General features: G+C 44.1%; 2 protein-coding genes across 6 annotated transcripts in view; one reads left to right on the top strand and one right to left on the bottom strand.

Annotated features, from left to right (window-relative positions):
- The window catches only part of ctdspla (CTD (carboxy-terminal domain, RNA polymerase II, polypeptide A) small phosphatase-like a), a 27,089-nt gene extending 15,296 nt beyond the window's left edge, over positions 1-11,793 (bottom strand). For 2 of the 3 annotated variants that reach the window (XM_027016213.2, XM_027016215.2), the window contains exon 1: positions 11,399-11,793. In XM_027016213.2, coding sequence (XP_026872014.1) covers positions 11,399-11,474 — 76 coding nt within the window. In that variant the 5' untranslated portion in view covers positions 11,475-11,793. Of the gene's footprint in view, positions 1-8,035; positions 8,342-8,446; positions 8,587-11,398 lie in introns of those variants that run through there. The other variant, XM_027016216.2, reaches the window with a different exon arrangement.
- LOC113581220 (sperm-associated antigen 6) lies at positions 10,943-20,426 on the top strand. Of its 3 annotated transcripts, XM_027016212.2 has the most exons (12): positions 10,943-10,998; positions 11,289-11,375; positions 15,359-15,454; positions 15,744-15,910; positions 16,575-16,758; positions 17,685-17,890; positions 18,044-18,217; positions 18,408-18,560; positions 19,163-19,354; positions 19,524-19,640; positions 19,754-19,899; positions 20,054-20,426. In XM_027016212.2, the coding sequence occupies exons 4-12, from the start codon at positions 15,749-15,751 to the stop codon at positions 20,115-20,117; spliced, it is 1,398 nt and encodes a 465-aa protein (XP_026872013.2). In that variant the 5' UTR covers positions 10,943-10,998; positions 11,289-11,375; positions 15,359-15,454; positions 15,744-15,748; the 3' UTR covers positions 20,118-20,426. The 3 variants fall into 3 exon arrangements, with proteins under 3 accessions (XP_026872013.2, XP_026872012.2, XP_026872011.2); XM_027016210.2 differs by lacking the exons at positions 10,943-10,998; positions 11,289-11,375 and adding an exon at positions 14,731-14,943; XM_027016211.2 differs by lacking the exons at positions 10,943-10,998; positions 15,359-15,454 and having other exon boundaries at positions 11,311-11,375.

Below are 20,426 nucleotides of genomic sequence, written 5' to 3'. Positions count from 1 at the left end.
GTAAACAAAACCAAAGCAGTGTGGCGATACGCAGCTCACGGGCCAAAGCTGCAAAGTGACACTGCTGTTACTCTGGAGACTCCGCTACCTCTCCGGAGACTCCGCTACCTCTCCGGAGACTCCGCTACCTCTCTGGAGCTTTGTCTGTTCTTTGGGGGCTTGTTGGGATTTTTCTGCATTTAAGTCGCAGCAGGTGGGCTTGTTTTGTTGCTGTGGTTGTGCGTCCGAAATGGTTCTGCAGTTCACACAGTCAAAGAAAGAGCTAATCCTAAGCCCTGCATGTCACATTCATGGGCAGGGCCTCTCCCGGGAGCCGGAAGGAGAGGGAAATGCAGGAAATTCCACACATTCCTGACAGGAAGAGATAATAAACCTCTGAGTGCCAATGGAGGGGGGAAAACACCCACTGGAAAATAATCCGGGGTCCTGCTCTTCCATGGAGGGCTGCTGATGGAAGAGTTCAGTGCATAATTCAGCGCAGAAATGGATAAGGTTAGAGGAAGGCTGGGAATGGGATAAATAGCAGCATGTACATAGGTGGAAGTGAGAGAGAGAGGGATGGAGAGGGATGGAGGGGGGTGCATGTGGCAGCTGAGTGGTAGTAAAAGTGGGAGGGGGCAGAACATCAAATATTTCCTGCTGTCCAAGCGCTGCTCTTTAGGGAAATTTATTTAAAACACATACACACACAAATGATTTTTGTAGCTAATCCAACATTTTGCCCAGGTATTACAACAACGTTAATCTGAATCCTGATGACACCATAATTATCCTTAGCTGGGAGTTCAGAACATAATTAGCAAAGCTCTTTAGGTGGGCAAGATAGCTCACTTCCTCTCTTCTGATGTCATACAGCAGTGCTGGCCAATGCTGGCACTCTGCCAGCTCAGGATAGCACACTCCTACAAAAGCACTCTGCTGCCCTACGCCATCACATTAGCAGATACTTGAAGACAAGACATAAGTGATTAGCACTGTGTGTGAGAGAGAGAACGCACACATTCTCCTCTCTTCTCCCAGATCAGTCAGTTCCCTGCAACAGGACAGCATTGGACAGACATGTGGGTTTTGGCAATATCCAGCACTGGAAAGATAATTGGGCAAAACTCCCCAAAAATAAATAATACAAATAATACATAAAAACATTTAAAAAATAAAAAATAATACACAATAAAGTAAATAAATAATAATTAAAACACCACCACTCTTTTGTCCAAACACAGCCCAGACTACCAAGTGGCCCTGAGCTGATATAATTGGTTCTGAATGACCGCTCCCTTCAGCGCGACACGTTCCATAACACGTTAGACAAAGTGTCGGTTGCTGACCCACTCGAGGCTGATGCAAGATGGAGGACATCATTGAATTCAGTCAGGCCACAGGAGCAGACGCAAACACCTGTCCATAGCCAAGTGTTCTCATTATGTCCACAAGTACGTCCCTCATTTCTACCTCCTTGGCTTAAATATTACAGTCCCTCTTACTGCACTGTCAAGTAAGCACTCATCTGAAGCATATTAAACCAGTGCCTTAACGGTACCAAATGGGGTTTGCTATGGAGATAACAAGCAGTTGGATTTAATAGCAGCATGAGGACTGATGACTAACCTGAGGCACGATGGCGTCTTATTTCAACAACACTTCACATACTAGCCATGCAGGGCATTCCGAACGCCCACGGGTACATCTGGGGCAGGACGAGGAGCCAGACTCAAACCTGCAATCCAAAAGTTCAAACCGTGTTCAAGCCATGACTTTAATAGCCCGTTACGCACTAGGGATTAGAAGGGGTTGTGAGGGGAAGCAGTCGGTCCGTTTTGACAAACAGGAGAAGGGAAGTTATGCCAGGGGAGGGGCCCGACAGTAATGATCACTGCACTCGGGAAGTTGGCGAACGCGCTGGACTAGGCATAGCGCTCCTCCTATGCCTCCGTTCCCGCTCAGTTACAACCCTGGGAAGTGTCTCGAATTCTGTAGGCCCTGCTCTATTACTTACGGCGTGCGGTCACAGGCGTGCTGGGCTCAAAGGCCTCTGTCGCAGTCCTGCACGTGAGCTCCAGAGCAGCATAACATTACATGGTGCATTCTTAGTAACGTCGTTATTGCGCAGCGTGTTCAGCTCAAAAGAGGCCTGGAAGGGGAAATCAACCTTCAAAGCTCACATGCCACAGAAGCGCAGGTCACGCTGTGGCCCTCCCCCGAGCTCTCTCCTGCAGCGGGGCAGCATCTCACCTCCCACCCCTGAGAGCCCCACGCAGCGCGGAGCGCCCAGGGCCTCCGGATGAAGGGCAGGGTTAAAGGGTGCGATTGGCCAGGCAGGATTAGCATGCAGAGCTGGAGAACAAACGCCGAGGGAGATGCGACGATCCAGACGTGTTACGCAACGCGACAGCAAGAGGCAACCCGTGATGTTGGGAGGGGAGGGAGAGAAAGAGGGAAGGAAAAGACAGAAAAGGGAAAGGGGGAGAGAGAAAAGGAGAGAAAAAAAGGCTGAGGGGAGAGGGAGGGAGGGAGAGAGAGAGAGAGAGAGAGAGGGGAGGGAGGAAGAGAGAGAGAGTGGGAGAGAGTGGGAGAGAGAGAGAGGGAGGGAGAAAAACTGAAGGAAACAGGAGAAAGAGAGAGTGTAAAGGCAGATGAGATGAAAGAAGAGGACCTGAAAAATCCAGTGCACGTATGCTTTAAAGGCAAAGACTGGGACAGCAGTGAACATGAATGTCACACATTATTAGTTCTGTTCTGGGTCTCAGAGGCCTTGACACGGGAATATATGGGATCCAAGAATAACTGCCTAAGACACTGGCATCTTATGAGAAAATAACAAGATGGGACACACTATAATTACAGTATCATATTAGTACTTGCCGATGTCTGCTAAAATGATCACTTATGTTGGTTATTACAATTATAAGCAGTCTGGTATAAGAATTCAGTGGCCATTTCACACAGATAAAGTTCATCAGTCTGGGTAAGCACACATGCTTGTAAGCACTACGTACACGTGGGGTTTAACTACAGAGAGGATGTTCCATTCTTTTGGAGCTGTATAATTTGATATATTATTGTTCCCCACAAAGCTATTAACACCAACACTGCCCTTTGATTCCACATAGTGCTGCACAGCAACAGTTCAATAATCCCTCTACCACTCTCTCATGCCACACAAGGACAGCGGATCTGTTCAACAGGAGACAATCGATCAACTGCAATACAATGATGTTTGATATCCAAACGGGGGAATTGCCAACACTCTGTCAGAACGGTAAAGAGCATCAGCATAAAGGAGCCAGGTGCAACTAGGCCCAAGATGACAACAACAAAACAAAACAAAAAAAATCACCACCTTCACTACAGCAGGTACTGATCACCACCGTCACTACAGCAGGTACAGCAGGTACAGCAGGTACTGATCACCACCGTCACTACAGCAGGCACCGATCACCAGCATCACTACAGCAGGCACTGATCACCACCTTCACTACAGCAGGTACTGATCACCACCGTCACTACAGCAGGCACCGATCACCACCGTCACTACAGCAGGTACAGCAGGTACTGATCACCACCGTCACTACAGCAGGCACCGATCACCAGCGTCACTACAGCAGGCACTGATCACCACCTTCACTACAGCAGGTACTGATCACCACCGTCACTACAGCAGGCACCGATCACCACCGTCACTACAGCAGGTACAGCAGGTACTGATCACCACCGTCACTACAGCAGGCACCGATCACCAGCGTCACTACAGCAGGCACTGATCACCACCTTCACTACAGCAGGTACTGATCACCACCGTCACTACAGCAGGCACCGATCACCACCATCACTACAGCAGGTACAGCAGGTACTGATCACCACCGTCACTACAGCAGGCACCGATCACCACCGTCACTACAGCAGGCACCGATCACCACCGTCACTACAGCAGGTACAGCAGGTACTGATCACCACCGTCACTACAGCAGGCACCGATCACCACCGTCACTACAGCAGGCACCGATCACCACCGTCACTACAGCAGGTACAGCAGGTACTGATCACCACCGTCACTACAGCAGGCACCGATCACCACCGTCACTACAGCAGGCACCGATCACCACCGTCACTACAGCAGGCACTGATCACCACCGTTACTACAGCAGGTACTGATCACCACCGTCACTACAGCAGGCACTGATCACCACCATCACTACAGCAGGTACAGCAGGCACTGATCACCACCGTCACTACAGCAGGCACTGATCACCACCGTCACTACAGCAGGCACTGATCACCAGCTTCACTACAGCAGGCACTGATCACCACCTTCACTACAGCAGGTACTGATCACCACCGTCACTACAGCAGGCACTGATCACCACCGTCACTATATTTTACATTTTCAGCATTTAGTTGACGCATTTATACAACCTTCTGATTACTACCTTAACCACTGAGCCAGCACTGTCGGCACTGCTCTACAGCAGGTACTGATCAACATCAACACTACAGCACTAATCCCCACCATCACTAGAGCAGGAATTACTGCTACTTTACAGCTGAACAGCAGGACGGAAGATCTAAAAGAATTTTAAGGCCAAATACACTAACAGTTTATTACACACAAGCAGCATGCATGGCTAAAAAGCTGAAGGTAGAGATCTGGCCTGAAGGTAATGAGTCTTGAACATAACGATCTGGTCGCTCCTTCATCTATCAACCATTAAAATACCAATCTCCACCTCCCCTACAGCCGGTCAGACATCCATGAACTCCATGTGCGTTGGTTAGTGGTTCAGGTCCCCAGAGAGACCTTGTACAGGGAAATACAGTTGCAGATTCTGATCCACCTTGTCTTTTTAATCATTGGTCACCTTTATGCTGTGCGTCATCATACTGCTGTGTCTATCATATAGCAGTGGCCTTCGGTAAGTAAAGGACTTTTATGACCTATATGACATCTTGCAGGAATCTGTTTACACATATTGTCTCCTTTGAACAAGTGTGTACTCTTGTGCAGAAACTTATTACATTGTCTGTCCATTATGGCCACATATTCTCTGAATGTACCATACAAGTGTAAATACTGAGAGCTTTGCGAACTACAGACCTCTAGGAAGTAAAAATCCTGTAGCTCCTGAATCCTTCCAGCCTTCCACCACTCACATTCATCTGTATTCACATTGAAATGCGATAAGGCTGAAAGGTTGAGGTCTCCCTACTGCAGCTGGAAGTGCAGGAGACCATTTCTGAGGTCCATGATGTGCAGTGACTGAATTTACTGTCTGAAACAGGAAGAGTTTCATAGTGGAAGGTACAGACAATTAGAGGTAAATACCGCATGATGCTTTCTGAGTTCTATGGGCCACTACCTCATGTGGGTTCCACACTGACATCTCCATCTCCTCTAACCTTGGTGGCTATTTAAAAGCCCATCTGATATCCTCTTTGAGGAATACAAAATCACTGATTCAGTACAGGTAAGACGTGGAATCCACAAAGCCACAAGTCTCAGACCACTAAAAACAGAAGCTGCTCTTTCTCCACACACACACACACACACACACACACAGAGCATGCATCCCACTTAGAGACTCTCCCTGGAGGCACATTCACCATTAAATGGAACTCACCCTGAACTCTAAAGTCTAAGCAAGCTGTCTGAATTGTGTCCACATGCAGCAAAGCATTTTTTAATAAAAGCGCCACAGACCTTTTCTCTCTGTCTCACAATCATATAGACAGACACACAATCACCCATGCACACACACACACACACACACACACACACACAAAACTACAGAGATAAACAAATATACAAACAAACAAATAAAAGCACAAAAACTCCAATATTCAGTGTCAGGATTTCAGCGGACTGCAACACCATCGCTGTCTTCCCTCTCTTGCGGCTGCTTGTGTCCGATATATAAAATACAACCACTTCATTCAAGAAAATGATCATGTATATAAAAATTGTGTGCAGTTATCTGAGGACATCTGCAAGTGTCCATGAAGCTCTGGCTTCCAGAGAGAGAGCATCACTAAATCACGTTTCCATCCTCCTCCTGCCTACCATACCCCACAGCAGAGCTATCGATCTGTTTTGACAATCTCCCATTCACTGGCCACTCAATTAATCCTCGGCTCTTGGAGAACGCTATCCAATTTCTGAGTGCTGCCATTACAGACGAGTTAAGAAGTGTGGGTGGAGGGGATGGAGGGGTGGTGGAGGCTACAGTAAATGCAGAAGCATAATGATAGGTACATGCAGGCTCAGGGACACCCAGCCCTTATCCTGCTGTGCCAACCTTCGCGCCTCCATCCTCAGATCACCTGCACGCTTCCAAAAGGCCAGAGCAGGTGTGGTGAAAGCAGGGCTGGAATTATGCGCCACATGCAGAGAAGTGAGCCATGTACACCAGGTCAACCTGAGCAGGTTGCGGCATCGTGCTAAAGCTGTGGGGTCGTGAGCGTCGCACTCAGGACTTCACCCAGACAAAGACAGAACCAACCAATGAACACACAGTAGAACAGAGGTACGCTGCAGACTGCCACACCATCAACGGCAGTGACAGGTGTGGGCTAGGGTACCGCCAGGCAGCCCAAACTTAGACAGGAGCAACCGATCTTGCTCAGGGGCCCAACAGTGGCAACCCGGCTCAAACCAGCGAGCCCCCGATCACAAATCAACATCACCCCACAGCGACAAAAGAATCAGACCAACGCTGACTGAGCATCTAATTTCATTGCTTTATTTCTCCAAAATAAAGCAATAAAATGATTTTGTTTAAAAGATTATGACAGCAATGGAGTCCACAATAATAATTAAGACAATTACTTGTGTATTAAGCCCAGTCAGCTGTAATGTTCAGGACATCAATGTCACACCACAAAAGTTAAGGAGATATGTATATATTTCTAACAATCGATGCACTAAGCCCCCAATCCTGTTGAAATTAGCAGCTAATGCAAATGAAGTCAATGAAAGGGTTATAGGGGCAAGGACCTGAAATCCAAGGACTTGAAAGGCACACACGCACGCACACACGCAGGCATGCACGCACATTTCTCTCTCTCTCTCACACGCACAAGGGCATCAAAGCCAATGTCGGTAGATAGCAATCAGCTCTTCTGCTCCAAGTTATGCTGCTCGAACCACAGCCGGATCAGGAGATGTCTCCCCACATCGTCAACCCCAACGCCACCTCCTCCAAGCCCCCCACCTCCTCAGTATTCACACAGCGCCTCACTAGCTACAGTGCCACTGGAATCTCTAATTGGCTGAGCCAATGCTGGCCATGTAAGAGCAGCGCGAGCCGGCTCCTGGCTGCAGAACGTGTCGAGCAGGCCCTCGTAAATAATCAGCTTGTGCTTCAGACACTCCACCTGCTGCCAATAACTACACGCTGGAGGTTCAGATGAAGTGCTCCTCTGGCGCACAGGAGCTTCCCAATGGCGCTCAGCTCGGTTGGCAGAGCCCACGCTGGGCTTTGCTGAATGATTTCAGTAAATCAGCTCTGAGAACACTAATGTTCAGTCGGTCACTCAGGCAGCCTACACTGACGGCTGGGTGCCTAAAGTCTCAGGTCTCCAAGCATCTTCCCAGCTTCACCGCTGACAGCTCTGACCCTTGCAATAGATTCCTTTCACCATGAAGACAAAAAATGATTCACCAGGTCTAGGGAGGTTCCCAGAAATTAATCTGTTAGAAATGATTCGCTTCGACTGGGTTAAAGTCCAGCAAGGAGAGGCAGAAGCGAAGGAAAGTGAAATGAAACAAAAACAGGTCAAAAACCAGGGAACACAAATAAAATAACTGTTGCCTAACATTTCTGATATAACCCTAGCTAAACTGTACCCCAAAAGATGGTGTCTGCGTGTGTGTGTGGTGTGTGTGTATGTGTGTTTCTCTTTCTCTATGGGCCAGGGGTGGAGGAGGTTACATTTAGGATACTGATCTCTACTACAGTGTGAGCACTTTTCAGGCTGTCACTGATATGGGAGACACCAGTAGAGGCATTTCCACCGTGAAATCTGAGTTAGCAGGACGTACCAGGATGAGCAGCGTGCAGCGTCTGCCGTGTGGCAACACACATTCCAGCTCAGACGCAGCCAACGCAATCTCGTTATGGTAAGCTGCTCGTCCCACGATATCGTCCAGTTTGGAACATGAGACGCGGCAAGCACCTGGTCCATGCTGTATTATGCTTGATTAAATTCCAACAGGGCATGAAACAGCTCTGCCTCAAAATAGACAGGAGACTCTTCCCTCTCAAGTCCATGAGCCCATGATGTTCGTGGGTGAGAGGGACGCGCTTTCGCTGCCAATCTGTCGTCCACGCGTCACATTCACGCGAATCTGTAAATGAACCAAACGCATTAGAAGAGCAATTCGATGAACACCGGAGTTTGGCAAAACGACTTCTGAGATCAAAAACAAAGGTCGATAAAAATGCGTAAGCACCTGGACCAACATGAAAGACACGAGAGGGAACAATCAGATGGCTAACAGGTTGGAGCCGAATCTAAACGCCCAGGTCTGGTTGGTCACTTTGCTTACGGAGACTCAAAAATAAACAGAGCACATCGGTGCTGGCCCGTCTCCTTCACCTCATACCACACCTCATCTCTTGGCTCCCGTCTCAACTACAACTCTATAAAAGAGAACCATTTTCAACACTTGTGATGTCCATGCCAGCATTTTCTTGAAAAGAGTAGAGCAGTGAGCTTTCTGATGTTAAGTCTCAAGATTCCCCCATTCATTATGCATGCAGAACAAAATCTATAAACACTCCCACGAGCGAGGTGGTTAGAAACATGCCTTGTATCTGTTAGCCATGTCGTCACTTACACCGAACCGGATAGGGCTCTGAAAATAGCTGCGAGTGACTTTAAAATATTCAGCAAGTATGGCTCAGTCCCAACCCGCACGGTAGGACAGGCACGTCTCCATTTGAGGAACTGGTCTGCAAGCCCTGAGGCTGAACAGATCAGATATCTCATAAGTGAGATCCGTGATTGGCTTTTGACAAAATATGCTCCCATATGCAGACAGGAACTGCGTTGTGGTCAGGAACTTGACATGGAGAAGTCTGATATGTACAGGGCTTTGATTTAAAAAGAATACATTTCTGCATTAAGATCTACCAGCCCACAGCTGGGTGGCCCCCACCTGAGAAAAGACATGCCATCATGTGTTGGGACCCTTAAAAATGGAATCACAGGATTCCAATTACCATAATGTTACAGTAATAGATTGTAAATCTGGTCACGGGTGAGCTATGAAGTTCACTGGCTACTGGTTGGGAACATTGTCAATATGCTGTCGTGAACGCCAATCCTGGGTCGAGTTTCTGTCAGTCAAATATTAATACATTGACCTTTAGGAAAGAGGGCAAATGTCACACTGACAGCATCTTCTTTAAACCTATGAGGTGAGTACATGCAGGGCGCAGGGTACAACTAATGCCACATCACGAAACCAGCCCACATAGTCTGATACCCAAACAATTCACTAAAAGAACTTTGTAATGTATATTCAGCGTTCTTCAAAGCTGGTCCATATAAACTAGCTCATTGCATGCTTATGTGTTCTGCACTGTTAAAACAGAGGTGAAAAAAACCCTGATGAAAGGCCAGTCTGTAACAGCCCTTAAACACCCACCTGGACCTTTAAATGGCAAATCTTTGCACACAATTATCTCAATTGACCTATTTATAACCTTGAAGACCCCTTCCTCCTATTAATTATGGTGACTGCAGACAGCTTGGTCTTGTGGTGTGTGTGTGTGTGCGTGTGTGTGTGTGTGTGTGTGTGTGTGTATAGAGTACACAGCAACCAAAACATTGCCCTGCCTAAATGAGAATTGATTCCAGATCTGTGCTTTGGCATAGCTAGCAGAACATTCAGGTGAAGTACACTAAGAACAGGCAGTCTCATGATGCATTGCCTGTTAAAGAGCGTCGTAAAAGACACAAATTCTTAGGTATAAAAAAACAAAACAAAGACAACAACAGAAAACAGACCCAACTGAACTCAGCTATAACAATATAGCTGAAGGGTTCTGTGGTACAGAAAACAACAAAGCTTCTGTCACTTGACCTTGGCTGGCAACCTGCTCACAGCAGGGCTGTCCTCTGGTGTGGCGTGGGTCCATCCAGACAAACTCAAGGGACCATGTGGAGATGGGATCTGATTCCCAAGATCTGCTTGACTTCTGCAGTTAGCTGCTATGTGATTGAGATATTGGCAGCAATAGAACCTCTTTTTTCCAAGTGGAATGTCAGTGTGTTTGTCTTTTGGCCAATTCTAAGTGAAAGAACTCCCAATGTCCAGTAAAACAACAGTTTACATTAGTTGTGCACCGTCCTCAAACATTGTAGACATTTCTTAACATGGGGAAAAGTTCTCAGTGTGAGTTTCTGAGTGAACAGTCTCATTAATGACAAAGATTAATTCAAAATAGAATGCATTTAATAATAATCAACTTGCTGTTTCTTTTATAACAATTTCTCCCAATTCAAAGTATACACCTTCCTGAAGGTTCTGGGTAATTCAAATACAAATCTGGTACAAGACTGATACAAGATCCTCACAGTTTACACAAAGAAGGAAAATGTCAATTAGTCATAGAATAGGTTTCTAAAAACTCTAGAGATGTCAAGAACACTCGGCAAAATGCTGCAAAAATGCTGAAAAGATTCCTTCGTTTGCCAAACTAAACACAAGGATAGCCATACATTGGCTCTGTATAAAGCTGCAATCTGAAGAGAACCATCATAACTGTCGCTTCATCCAAGTAAGACCAAGCGAAAGCACGCCACTAGATTTCTTTACCAAGGACTCGGATTAAATAAACGACGTTTATTCTTTACTATAAACTCATTTCAAAACTGTACATTACATAAATGAACCAGTCCACTAAGTAACGGTACATAACGAAGCTTCCGTGGCTCGTTCCTCATTAACCCAAGTGCCTTTATTCCAGAGTTACTGGATCAGAGAAATCTACTTCGGTAATCGCATTCAAATTCCTGGGCTGCTTTTTTGATAATAATAAAAATAAATAACATATATTAATGCCAATAATAAACGTAAAATTTCTTATGACAGTTAATTATATAATGTGTATTTACCCATATCTCGTGCTAGTAACTGTAATGTTGAGAACACTGAGATTTGTAACTACGTTAGTTTATTTGCTTCGTTGGTTCTGCATCTAACCTTACAACCGCCGCAAATTAAGCGGCTGAAAAAGTCATGTATTTTGTAAACACATAAACCATAATACTCTGCTTCATTTAAGATGCTGTTCAACGTCTCCCTGTCAGACTGAGCCAAGCTCTGCAACACTGGGCTCTGTTGACTCACGACTGGACTGGCAATACAGCAGGTAAAACCCCAGTACAGTCTCACCTTTTTCTTGACCCGAAGAAATGAGTTCCTCCTCCTTTGGATTTGCTACCTGGGTAATGATGGACGTGTTGTCCATGGACACGGGATTTTATTCCTGTTTTAGTCACTTGTTTTACAATATGCGGCTAGCCTGCTTGCTAGCGAGCTAGCTGGCCACGACTGTCCCGATGTGAAACGCACCATAGACCGTGTATCTCTGCGCGTCACAATCCACTTCTCGTACATGCGAGATCCAGTGCGGACAGAATATTCTCGTCAGAGCGACGGAACAGGCAGCATCTCAGCTCCGGCGCAACATGGAAATAACAAAGACTCGGTCGGTCCCTTTGCGTTTGGTCCGTCATCCAGCAGCACAAGGCTTGCGTGCGTAACCAGCGCCTCCCCATACATGCGCCAGTGGAGCGACCCGGGCGCAGGTCTCCACTGCTGTTTGTTTATGATATGGTGGCCATAAAAAACAACCACGTCGTGATTCTTTAATCCAGCCACAAACATAGCGTACCTTTTTTTCACGTTAAGAATAATACATGAAAAGCACACATAAATGATGCGGCCCCTTCTTTACCTTTCATTAATCAGCGTAAGCCATTATAGATCACTGTAATATGAAATCACACACAAAAAATTAAATCCTGTACTACTAAATACAATGTGTAATTTAACTGCCACCCTACTCAAATGTATACCGGATAAATCACTTGTTGTGTTTGGTTACTTTCGTGAGAAATTTGTTAACAGCAAAGGTCATCGCCGTAGAGGGAGTATTTGGCTAAAGCAACTTCAGATTGCGTCTCATGAAGTAACCTATAATTCCATAACCATAGAATAAATATTATTAATCTATACGCATAACCAAATTATTAGTCCCAGATGAGGTTAATGGTAAAGGACACAAAAGGTAAAAATAAAACAATCATAAAATATACGTATTGTATACGATTGTAAGTGTTGTACTGTTTTATCATACACCATCACTGTATCATTTGGGTTTAGCAAATGCGTTTAACAAACGTTGTGGATGCATGTGGACGCTGCGTTTTCAACCTGCTGTGTCAGTCAGCATCATCTCTGCTCAGTGCATTGACTGAATCCTGACCTGTTCCCGGTGACATCGGCTTACATGCATGCTTGACAGCAATTCATACTGAGTTAGCTTTTATTATTTACCATCGCAATAGCAATGGATATCTTTATCTAGCAGTAGTGAACAACTTAACAGGGTAAGATAGTTAACCGCCCCCCACAACCCCCCCTTAGCCAATAACACTTATGTAGATCTCAAACTACAGGACCTGAACAGTATATTTCCACCAGATATGATGTGTAATAATGAGTCAATCTTTAACTTCCTATTCTTAAGCTTTGTTGGAGGATTTGACTGAATCACCAAATAAGCTTTGAACAATGTTGCCCAAAAAGATAACTAGTCAAAAACAAAAATAAATCAATGCAACAACTAAATAAAATTTTAAAATAAAATAATCAAACAGTAAAAAAACAAAACAAAACAAAAAAACAAGCATTGCCAAAAAACAGACATACCACACTTACTGTGTGGGCTTTTCAAATTAACAATCACTTTTAAATAACTCACTCAGGAGCAAAAAAGTTAATCAAAGTATTGATTATACTCTCAATGAATGAAGCTGAAACTCTGTGGAGAATGGAAACGGGGAGAGCGACTGAACACACTACTGCATGAACAGTATGCTCTTAGGTGGACCGTACCTGTCGGGATGTGAAAATGAAAATGACCTTCTACGATTTTTTACTCATGAGAATGCAAAACATATCAGTTTAGACTGACTCAAATAAAGAATTTTCAAATAAAGGGTCAGTTTAATGTTAATTGATCAAATATCCTAATAAATAGCCTACCTAATATTGTAGCATAGAGGCTGTAATTGATTTGTTAACAACTCAGATAGTTAATATTGCTTTAACAGACTTTAATAATCAATTGTTCCTGTATACATTTTTTTATATATAGTGTATATCATAAACAGTAGTGCTTCAATAGGAGTGCTTGCATGGGGCATTGCACTAACAGATACAATTACCAGTACAACTAATCTACACCATTAATAGCCTTCTCTGTGTGTGTGTGTGTGTGTGTGTGTGTGTGTGTGTGTGTGTGTGTGTGTGTGTGTGTGTGTGTGTGTGTGTTTTAGTCTCAGAAAGTTTCAACTGTGCTACAAATCCATTAAAAAAGCTACTTAAAGGAAAGGTTAGCCAATTATGTAAACTTTCACAATTGGGTTGTTATAAACATAAGTGATTAATGTGAACAAATTTGTTTCTGCTTTAGAAAACAGGTATTGTGTACAAGTTAGCACCTGTTTAAAAACATCCATAATGGTCTAAACATTCAGAATCATCCAAAGTGCTCTGTTACATTATACATTTCTATTTATGGCATTTAGCTTCATTCAGGTTATTTCAAAACTGGTGATGCTTTCCTTGAAGATCAGTAATACTCAGATGCACTACACATGGTACATGTTTACTGGATGGCCAGTAAAATGTTTTCACAATAAGGACAAGTTCAAGTATATATTTTGAATTGTTGTTCTCAGTGAAGCAACACTGAGTTAAATTGTCTTGTACCTGAATGTTTTATGAAGGTGGGTATTTAATAAGGATATGCTGCATAACTCTCACTTGGTCTAATTTAGTTGTCTTAGCGCACTTAATAACCTTGTCTGGTTATTGTTTCCCTCTTTTTCTTAGGGGTCAAAACAAGAATCTAATAGACATTCTGAACTGCACATTTCACCATGTCTGCAATTACGAAGCTTCTCGGGGACACAACCAGTATTAAGTCAGATTCAAGTTATAGAAGACTTATTAAGTGCAGTTATTCTTTGTAAAGGAAACCAGTGATGAAATCGATGTTTTATTTCACTGGGCTATTTTTTTTTTTTTCAAATAAGTATTTTCTTAACCTTTTCTGTAGAACTAACGCGGTATAACTTTACAAATGTGTGTTTATATCGCCACCTTATGGCACTTTATGAGCTCACGATTTATGTCAATTCAAATAATGAGGTAAAAACTCGTCCACTTGGATGGCGTGCAATGTTAGGCATAGATGGAGAATTCTAATGTGGAGTGGAGGAAGATGAAAAAGGTGAAGATCAGGATGTTGGCTGTGTTTTAAGCCTTGTGCATGAGTGACTCAAGCTTTGTTTCTGTTGGACGAATAGTCAATGGCACTGCTCATACTGGTTGAGCAGTTGATTAGTTACAACAGAGTTGGTTCATTTACCAACTTCCTCGGTTAGCTTTTGTAACATTTCGTTTCTTAAAGATGTTTAGTGTTTATTACAATATTTTTTTAAATAGCGTTGAAAAGAAAAGAACATGAATTTTCTCGAAACAAAATCAGGACACGCCATGGGAAAGCTATTACTTCCGGTTGGTTGCTATGCCAACATTTGAACAACTTGTAAAAGAAAAAGAGAGAGAGAGAGAGAGAGAGAGAGACGCGCTTTATTCACTTTGGATTTTACATGTAAATATGAGTCAGCGACAGGTTTTGCAAGGTGAGAAAGACTCCTTTTATACACATACAGGAGTTTGTGGTGTAGTTATTACATCATGTTCATTTTAATTTTCCAGACATGAAAATGTAGAGCGCTTTACTAGGGGCTACCCTTTTACCCTTTTCACACACACACACACACACACACACACACACACACACACACACACACACACACACACATATACATATATATATATATATATATATATATATATATATATATATATATATATATATATATATATATATATAAACTTCAACGTCATTAAATTGGTTATTAAGTTAAGTGCTAGTCATGTCTAAGGGCTTCAATTGTTGTACCAAATCCTCCCCAGTTGATATGTCCTTCAGAAGGATTGGATATAATTTACCTGCAGTAAGCCAATAATGCTAAATGTGTATACTTTTTTCAGTCTTTGAGCAGTACCAGAAAGCACGAACACAGTTTGTACAAACAATTGCAGAATTTGCAACAAGACCACAAAATATTGAAACACTACAAAATGCAGGTCAGTGGTGACATAATCACTTTCTGTGATTCACTTTTAGTGACACTTTCTGAGCAGGATGAGAAACTAATAAATTCATAATCGGCTCAGATTATATTGCTTTTTATAAAACATATTGTTTTTGTTCATATGCTTTATTTAGGTACCAGATTAATGTATAATATTTACATCGTATTTACACAAAAAGTGCAATATGTATTTAAAACGTACATTGTACTAGACAGTTTCCTATTGATTTGCCCTACGTTTTTCTCCTCTCACAAGTGTTCTTTCTCTATCTCTGGTTTAGGTGTAATGTCCCTTCTGAGGCCTCTTCTGCTGGATGTGGTCCCAACTATCCAGCAGACGGCGGCTCTGGCTCTCGGCAGGCTTGCCAACTATAACGATGATCTGGCGGAGGCAGTGGTGAAAGGAGACATTCTCCCACAGCTTGTTTATTCTCTGGCTGAGCAGAACGTAAGACTGCAACTGAACCTCACAGCTTTGACCCCAAAGAACCTCTTTGCTGTGGAGTTTGTGTACTGAACCAAAGTGCACTGTGGGATTAGAAAAGTAGTATAAAATCAAAATGTAGAATTTTGAGTTCTGTAATTCTTTAATTTTATTTGTAAATTCTTTAATTTTATATATATATTCAACAACATAAGTAAAGTGTTTCAATTGTTGAACCAAATCCTCCCCAGTTGATATGTCCTTCAGAAGGATTGGATATAATTTACCTGCAGTAAGCCAATAATGCTAAGTAAGTAAAGTACAAAGCCAAAATCTAGAGTTTTGAGTTTTGTAATTCTTTAATTTTATGAACCCAAGAAGAGTATATTTTCAACTCAATTTTATTGCTACTATATATTATGTATTTTTGCCATTTTATATCCTATGTCACATATCAAGGCTAAATGTATTTCTCCTATAGTTCTTTTTTGAGATCTTCTTTAATTCCACCTATCACATCATATCAGAACAAATGGAGGAACACATAGTGTGGAACATCATATAGTTGTATCTGTTGGTTGCAATTTTTCAATGTCTTCTTTAGACTCCTGCATACAAAGATTCTGCAGTGAATGTTTGTGCGATCTTGTGTTCTGCCATTAATCTGCCTTTACATTGTGTTCTGCAGCGCTTCTATAAGAAGGCAGCAGCGTTTGTCCTCCGGGCAGTTGCTAAGCACTCTCCAGAGCTGGCCCAAGCTGTGGTGGACTGTGGTGCTCTAGATGCCCTCGTCGTCTCCCTGGAGGAGTTTGATCCTGGAGTAAAGGAGGCTGCAGCTTGGGCACTGGGTTACATCGCCCGCCATAATGCACGTAAGTCAACACCATGGGCGCTCTGCCGCAACGCACATAAGTCAACACCGTGGGCAGTCTGCTGTAACGCCCGTAAGTCAACACCGTGGGCGCTCTGCCGCAACGCACGTAAGTCAACAACGTGGGCGCTCTGCCGTAACGCCCGTAAGTCAACAACGTGGGCGCTCTGCCGCAACGCACGTAAGTCAACAACGTGGGCGGTCTGCCGTAACGCACGTAAGTCAACAACGTGGGCGGTCTGCCGTAACGCCCGTAAGTCAACACCATGGGCGCTCTGCCGTAACGCCCGTAAGTCAACAACGTGGGTGGTCTGCCGTAACGCCCGTAAGTCAACAACGTGGGCGCTCTGCCGTAACGCACGTAAGTCAACAACGTGGGCGCTCTGCCGTAACGCCCGTAAGTCAACAACGTGGGCGCTCTGCCGTAACGCCCGTAAGTCAACAACGTGGGCGCTCTGCCGCAATGCACGTAAGTCAACAACGTGGGCGGTCTGCCGTAACGCCCGTAAGTCAACAACGTGGGCGCTCTGCCGTAACGCCCGTAAGTCAAGACCATGGGCGCTCTGCCATAAGTTGTAAGTTAATACCCTGGACGCTCTTCCGTAATGGCCATAAATCAGCACTATGCAGCTACTGTTGGATGCTTCTAATCTTGATATCTTCAGGCCTTCTTACGGAAAGCTAGCATCCTACAGGGTGACAGCATCTTACAGTTCCCACTGTATTCTAGATAGTCAAGGTCTTCAAGAACATGTGAAAGCTAGAACTGGATAAGAAGTCATTTCTGTGGCTTGGAAGACTTACAGAAGCATGTTTGGGCACATCTGCATTAATACTTGGTTAAAACTTAAGATATTCAGACTGGCCATTTTGCCACATAAAATCATTTTATTCCTTCTTCTTTTTGCTTTTCTTCTTGAAATGCAGAGTTGTCTCAGGCAGTTGTGGACGCTGGGGCAGTTCCTCTACTTGTTCTGTGCATCCAGGAGCCTGAGATCGCCCTGAAGAGGATCGCTGCCTCGTCTTTGAGTGACATTGCCAAGCACTCACTAGAGCTTGCTCAAACCGTGGTAGACACAGGAGCCATTGCCCACCTGGCCCAGATGACCCTCAATCCCGATGCCAAACTAAAGGTCAGAGAAACAGACACATCTGTAACACCCTATCAGATGTGCACTAATCCCGCCCAAGCCCCAAAATTAAGCCCAGTGATCAGTTCTGATTTTCATGTCCGTTTGTTTGCGCGATATTACGTGTTCCACGGAAGGTGTTCTTCTCGTTCACAGAGGCATGTGCTCTCAGCTCTCAGCCAGATGGCTAAGCACTCTGTGGACCTGGCGGAGATGGTAGTGGAAGCTGAGATTTTCCCTGCTGTGTTGGCTTGCCTCAAGGACCCAGACGAGTATGTCAGGAAAAACGTCACTACCCTGATGCGGGAGATCACGAAACACACCCCTGAGGTAGCTGGCACAAACACCACACCCAGTAGTTTATTTACCAGTCTATTTATCTAGTCTGCATTTTTTGCCTCCATGACTTGTTTTTTCATCTTGTGTTTGTCTTAATGCGATAATGTGTGTGTGTGTGTGTGTGTGTGTGTGTGTGTGCGCGCGCGCGCATGTCTGCCTGTGCATGTGTGTGTCCCTTCAGCTTTCCCAAATGATTGTGAATGCAGGGGGTGTAGCAGCTGTAATCGACTATCTCGGGGACTCCAGGGGGAATGTGCGTCTTCCTGGTATTATGATGCTGGGTTATGTAGCTGCACACTCAGAGAACCTCGCCATGGCTGTCATTGTATCTAAGGTCACATGCTACATCTCTTGTATATATCTCTTTCCATACCTAGCATGGAAATATATTTGGATAGTTTTTTATTGTATGTGGCTAATGTCCAGTCTGGATGACAGTGGATGACCTAACTTCCTAGCAATACAAAGGACAACAGCCACATTGTAAATAACGTCTTATTTATTTTTCTACTCCTGGTAGTCCTAATGGTGACAATAAACATGAACTGCATATTGATTAATGCATTGTTCTGTCTGACTACCAAATGCAGACTGCATACGTTTCTTCCTAACGCATTTGGAAATTTCTACTCAATTAGTGAAAACTGTAGGTCAGATAAAAGTCAGCCTGTGATCATTTAATGGGCCAGTGATGGCCTGTAGGTGGTTCATATATTTTCTACAACATTCCTGATTTCTGCTCTCCACATAAACAACTTTTAGAGAAGCGGTTTCGCACTACATATGAATAAAGTGGAAGACAGAGCAAAATTAAATACAGTCCTAGACTTTAGGAAATTAACCTACGCTTGTCAATTCTTAAGACACTTATCCTATTTCTCGGTTTGGCATAGCTCAGCTGAAGTGTTTCCCTCTACTTCCACCTTCGCTCACTAGGGGGTGCCACAGCTTGCTATTTGCCTGGTGGAGGAGCCAGAAGATCACATCAAGGCAGCCACAGCCTGGGCGTTCGGGCAGATCGGGCGACACACGCCCGAGCACGCACGTGCTGTGGCGGCGGCCAATGTGCTCCCCAAACTGCTCGGCCTCTACCTGGACACGCAGTGCTCCGAGGACCTGCAAGTCAAGGTGCACAGATTTCACAAAGAATGGTGAAAAATGGCTCACGTCGGGGTTTTTATTTTCCCACACGTCACTTGACATGTCACTGTAACCAACAATGTTTTAGCTGACAAAGATGATGGCTGCCAGCTTTGTCACGACAACAGTACTGTCCCATATCATGCCTTCACTGCAGGCAAAGAAAGCCCTGAAGAATATCCTTCAGAAGTGCACCCATCTCCCAGGGCTGGAGCCTCTTCTCTATGAAGCTCCCAGCAACATTCTCAAACATGTCATCTGTCAGTTCAGCAAGGTAGGTCACCCGCAACCGTTCCAACTACAGACAGAATAGTTTGACAGAAGCCCCTGACCCTGTCAGGAGTGTCTGAGGACACTCACCTGTCCTGCTTGCTTCACACCCTGTAGGTTCTTCCTCACGACAGTAAAGCACGCCGTTTGTTTGTGACCAGTGGGGGGCTGAAGAAAGTGCAGGAGATCAAAGCAGAGCCAGGCTCTGCTCTTCAGGAATACATCAATGCCATTAACAACTGCTACCCTGAAGAGATAGTCAGGTTCGGTACCCGTAAACACTAGCAACAAGCGTTATACAGGCTCAAGTGAATGGCAAAGTGCAGTTGTGCAAGATGATCAATGGTATGAATTGATGATTGCTTCTCTCTTTCTCTGTATTATGATACAGTGTACTAACCTATCATGCTTTAACAGGTACTACTCCCCTGGATACTCTGAAGCATTGCTGGAAAGGGTAGAAAACTATCAACCGGCTTAAGGTGGACCATTTGTTAGCCTTTGGGACTCTAGCCTTTATTAAATGCCTTTATTAAAATTCATGGTACTTGCTGTAATATTGCAGTCTTTCTTAGCCTTTGTTGCTTTCTACTTTATGTAGGCCTAATATATCATCTTTTATTAGTAAAGAAGATACTTGTATGAACTCACACACTGAATTTTCATATTGCTTCAAAGTCTGCAACATTAACACTTGTAGCTATTTATGTTAATTATATGTAGGTCTGACATGTTTATGGATTCAGCTAACTACATATAGTCAACCTATGAATAAACCGACAGAAAAATG

This window comes from Electrophorus electricus, chromosome 5, assembly GCF_013358815.1.
Source record: "Electrophorus electricus isolate fEleEle1 chromosome 5, fEleEle1.pri, whole genome shotgun sequence".
NCBI lineage: Eukaryota > Metazoa > Chordata > Actinopteri > Gymnotiformes > Gymnotidae > Electrophorus > Electrophorus electricus.
The sequence above is the reverse complement of the archived record's forward strand: the minus strand, read 5'-3'. Positions and strand labels throughout refer to the sequence as shown.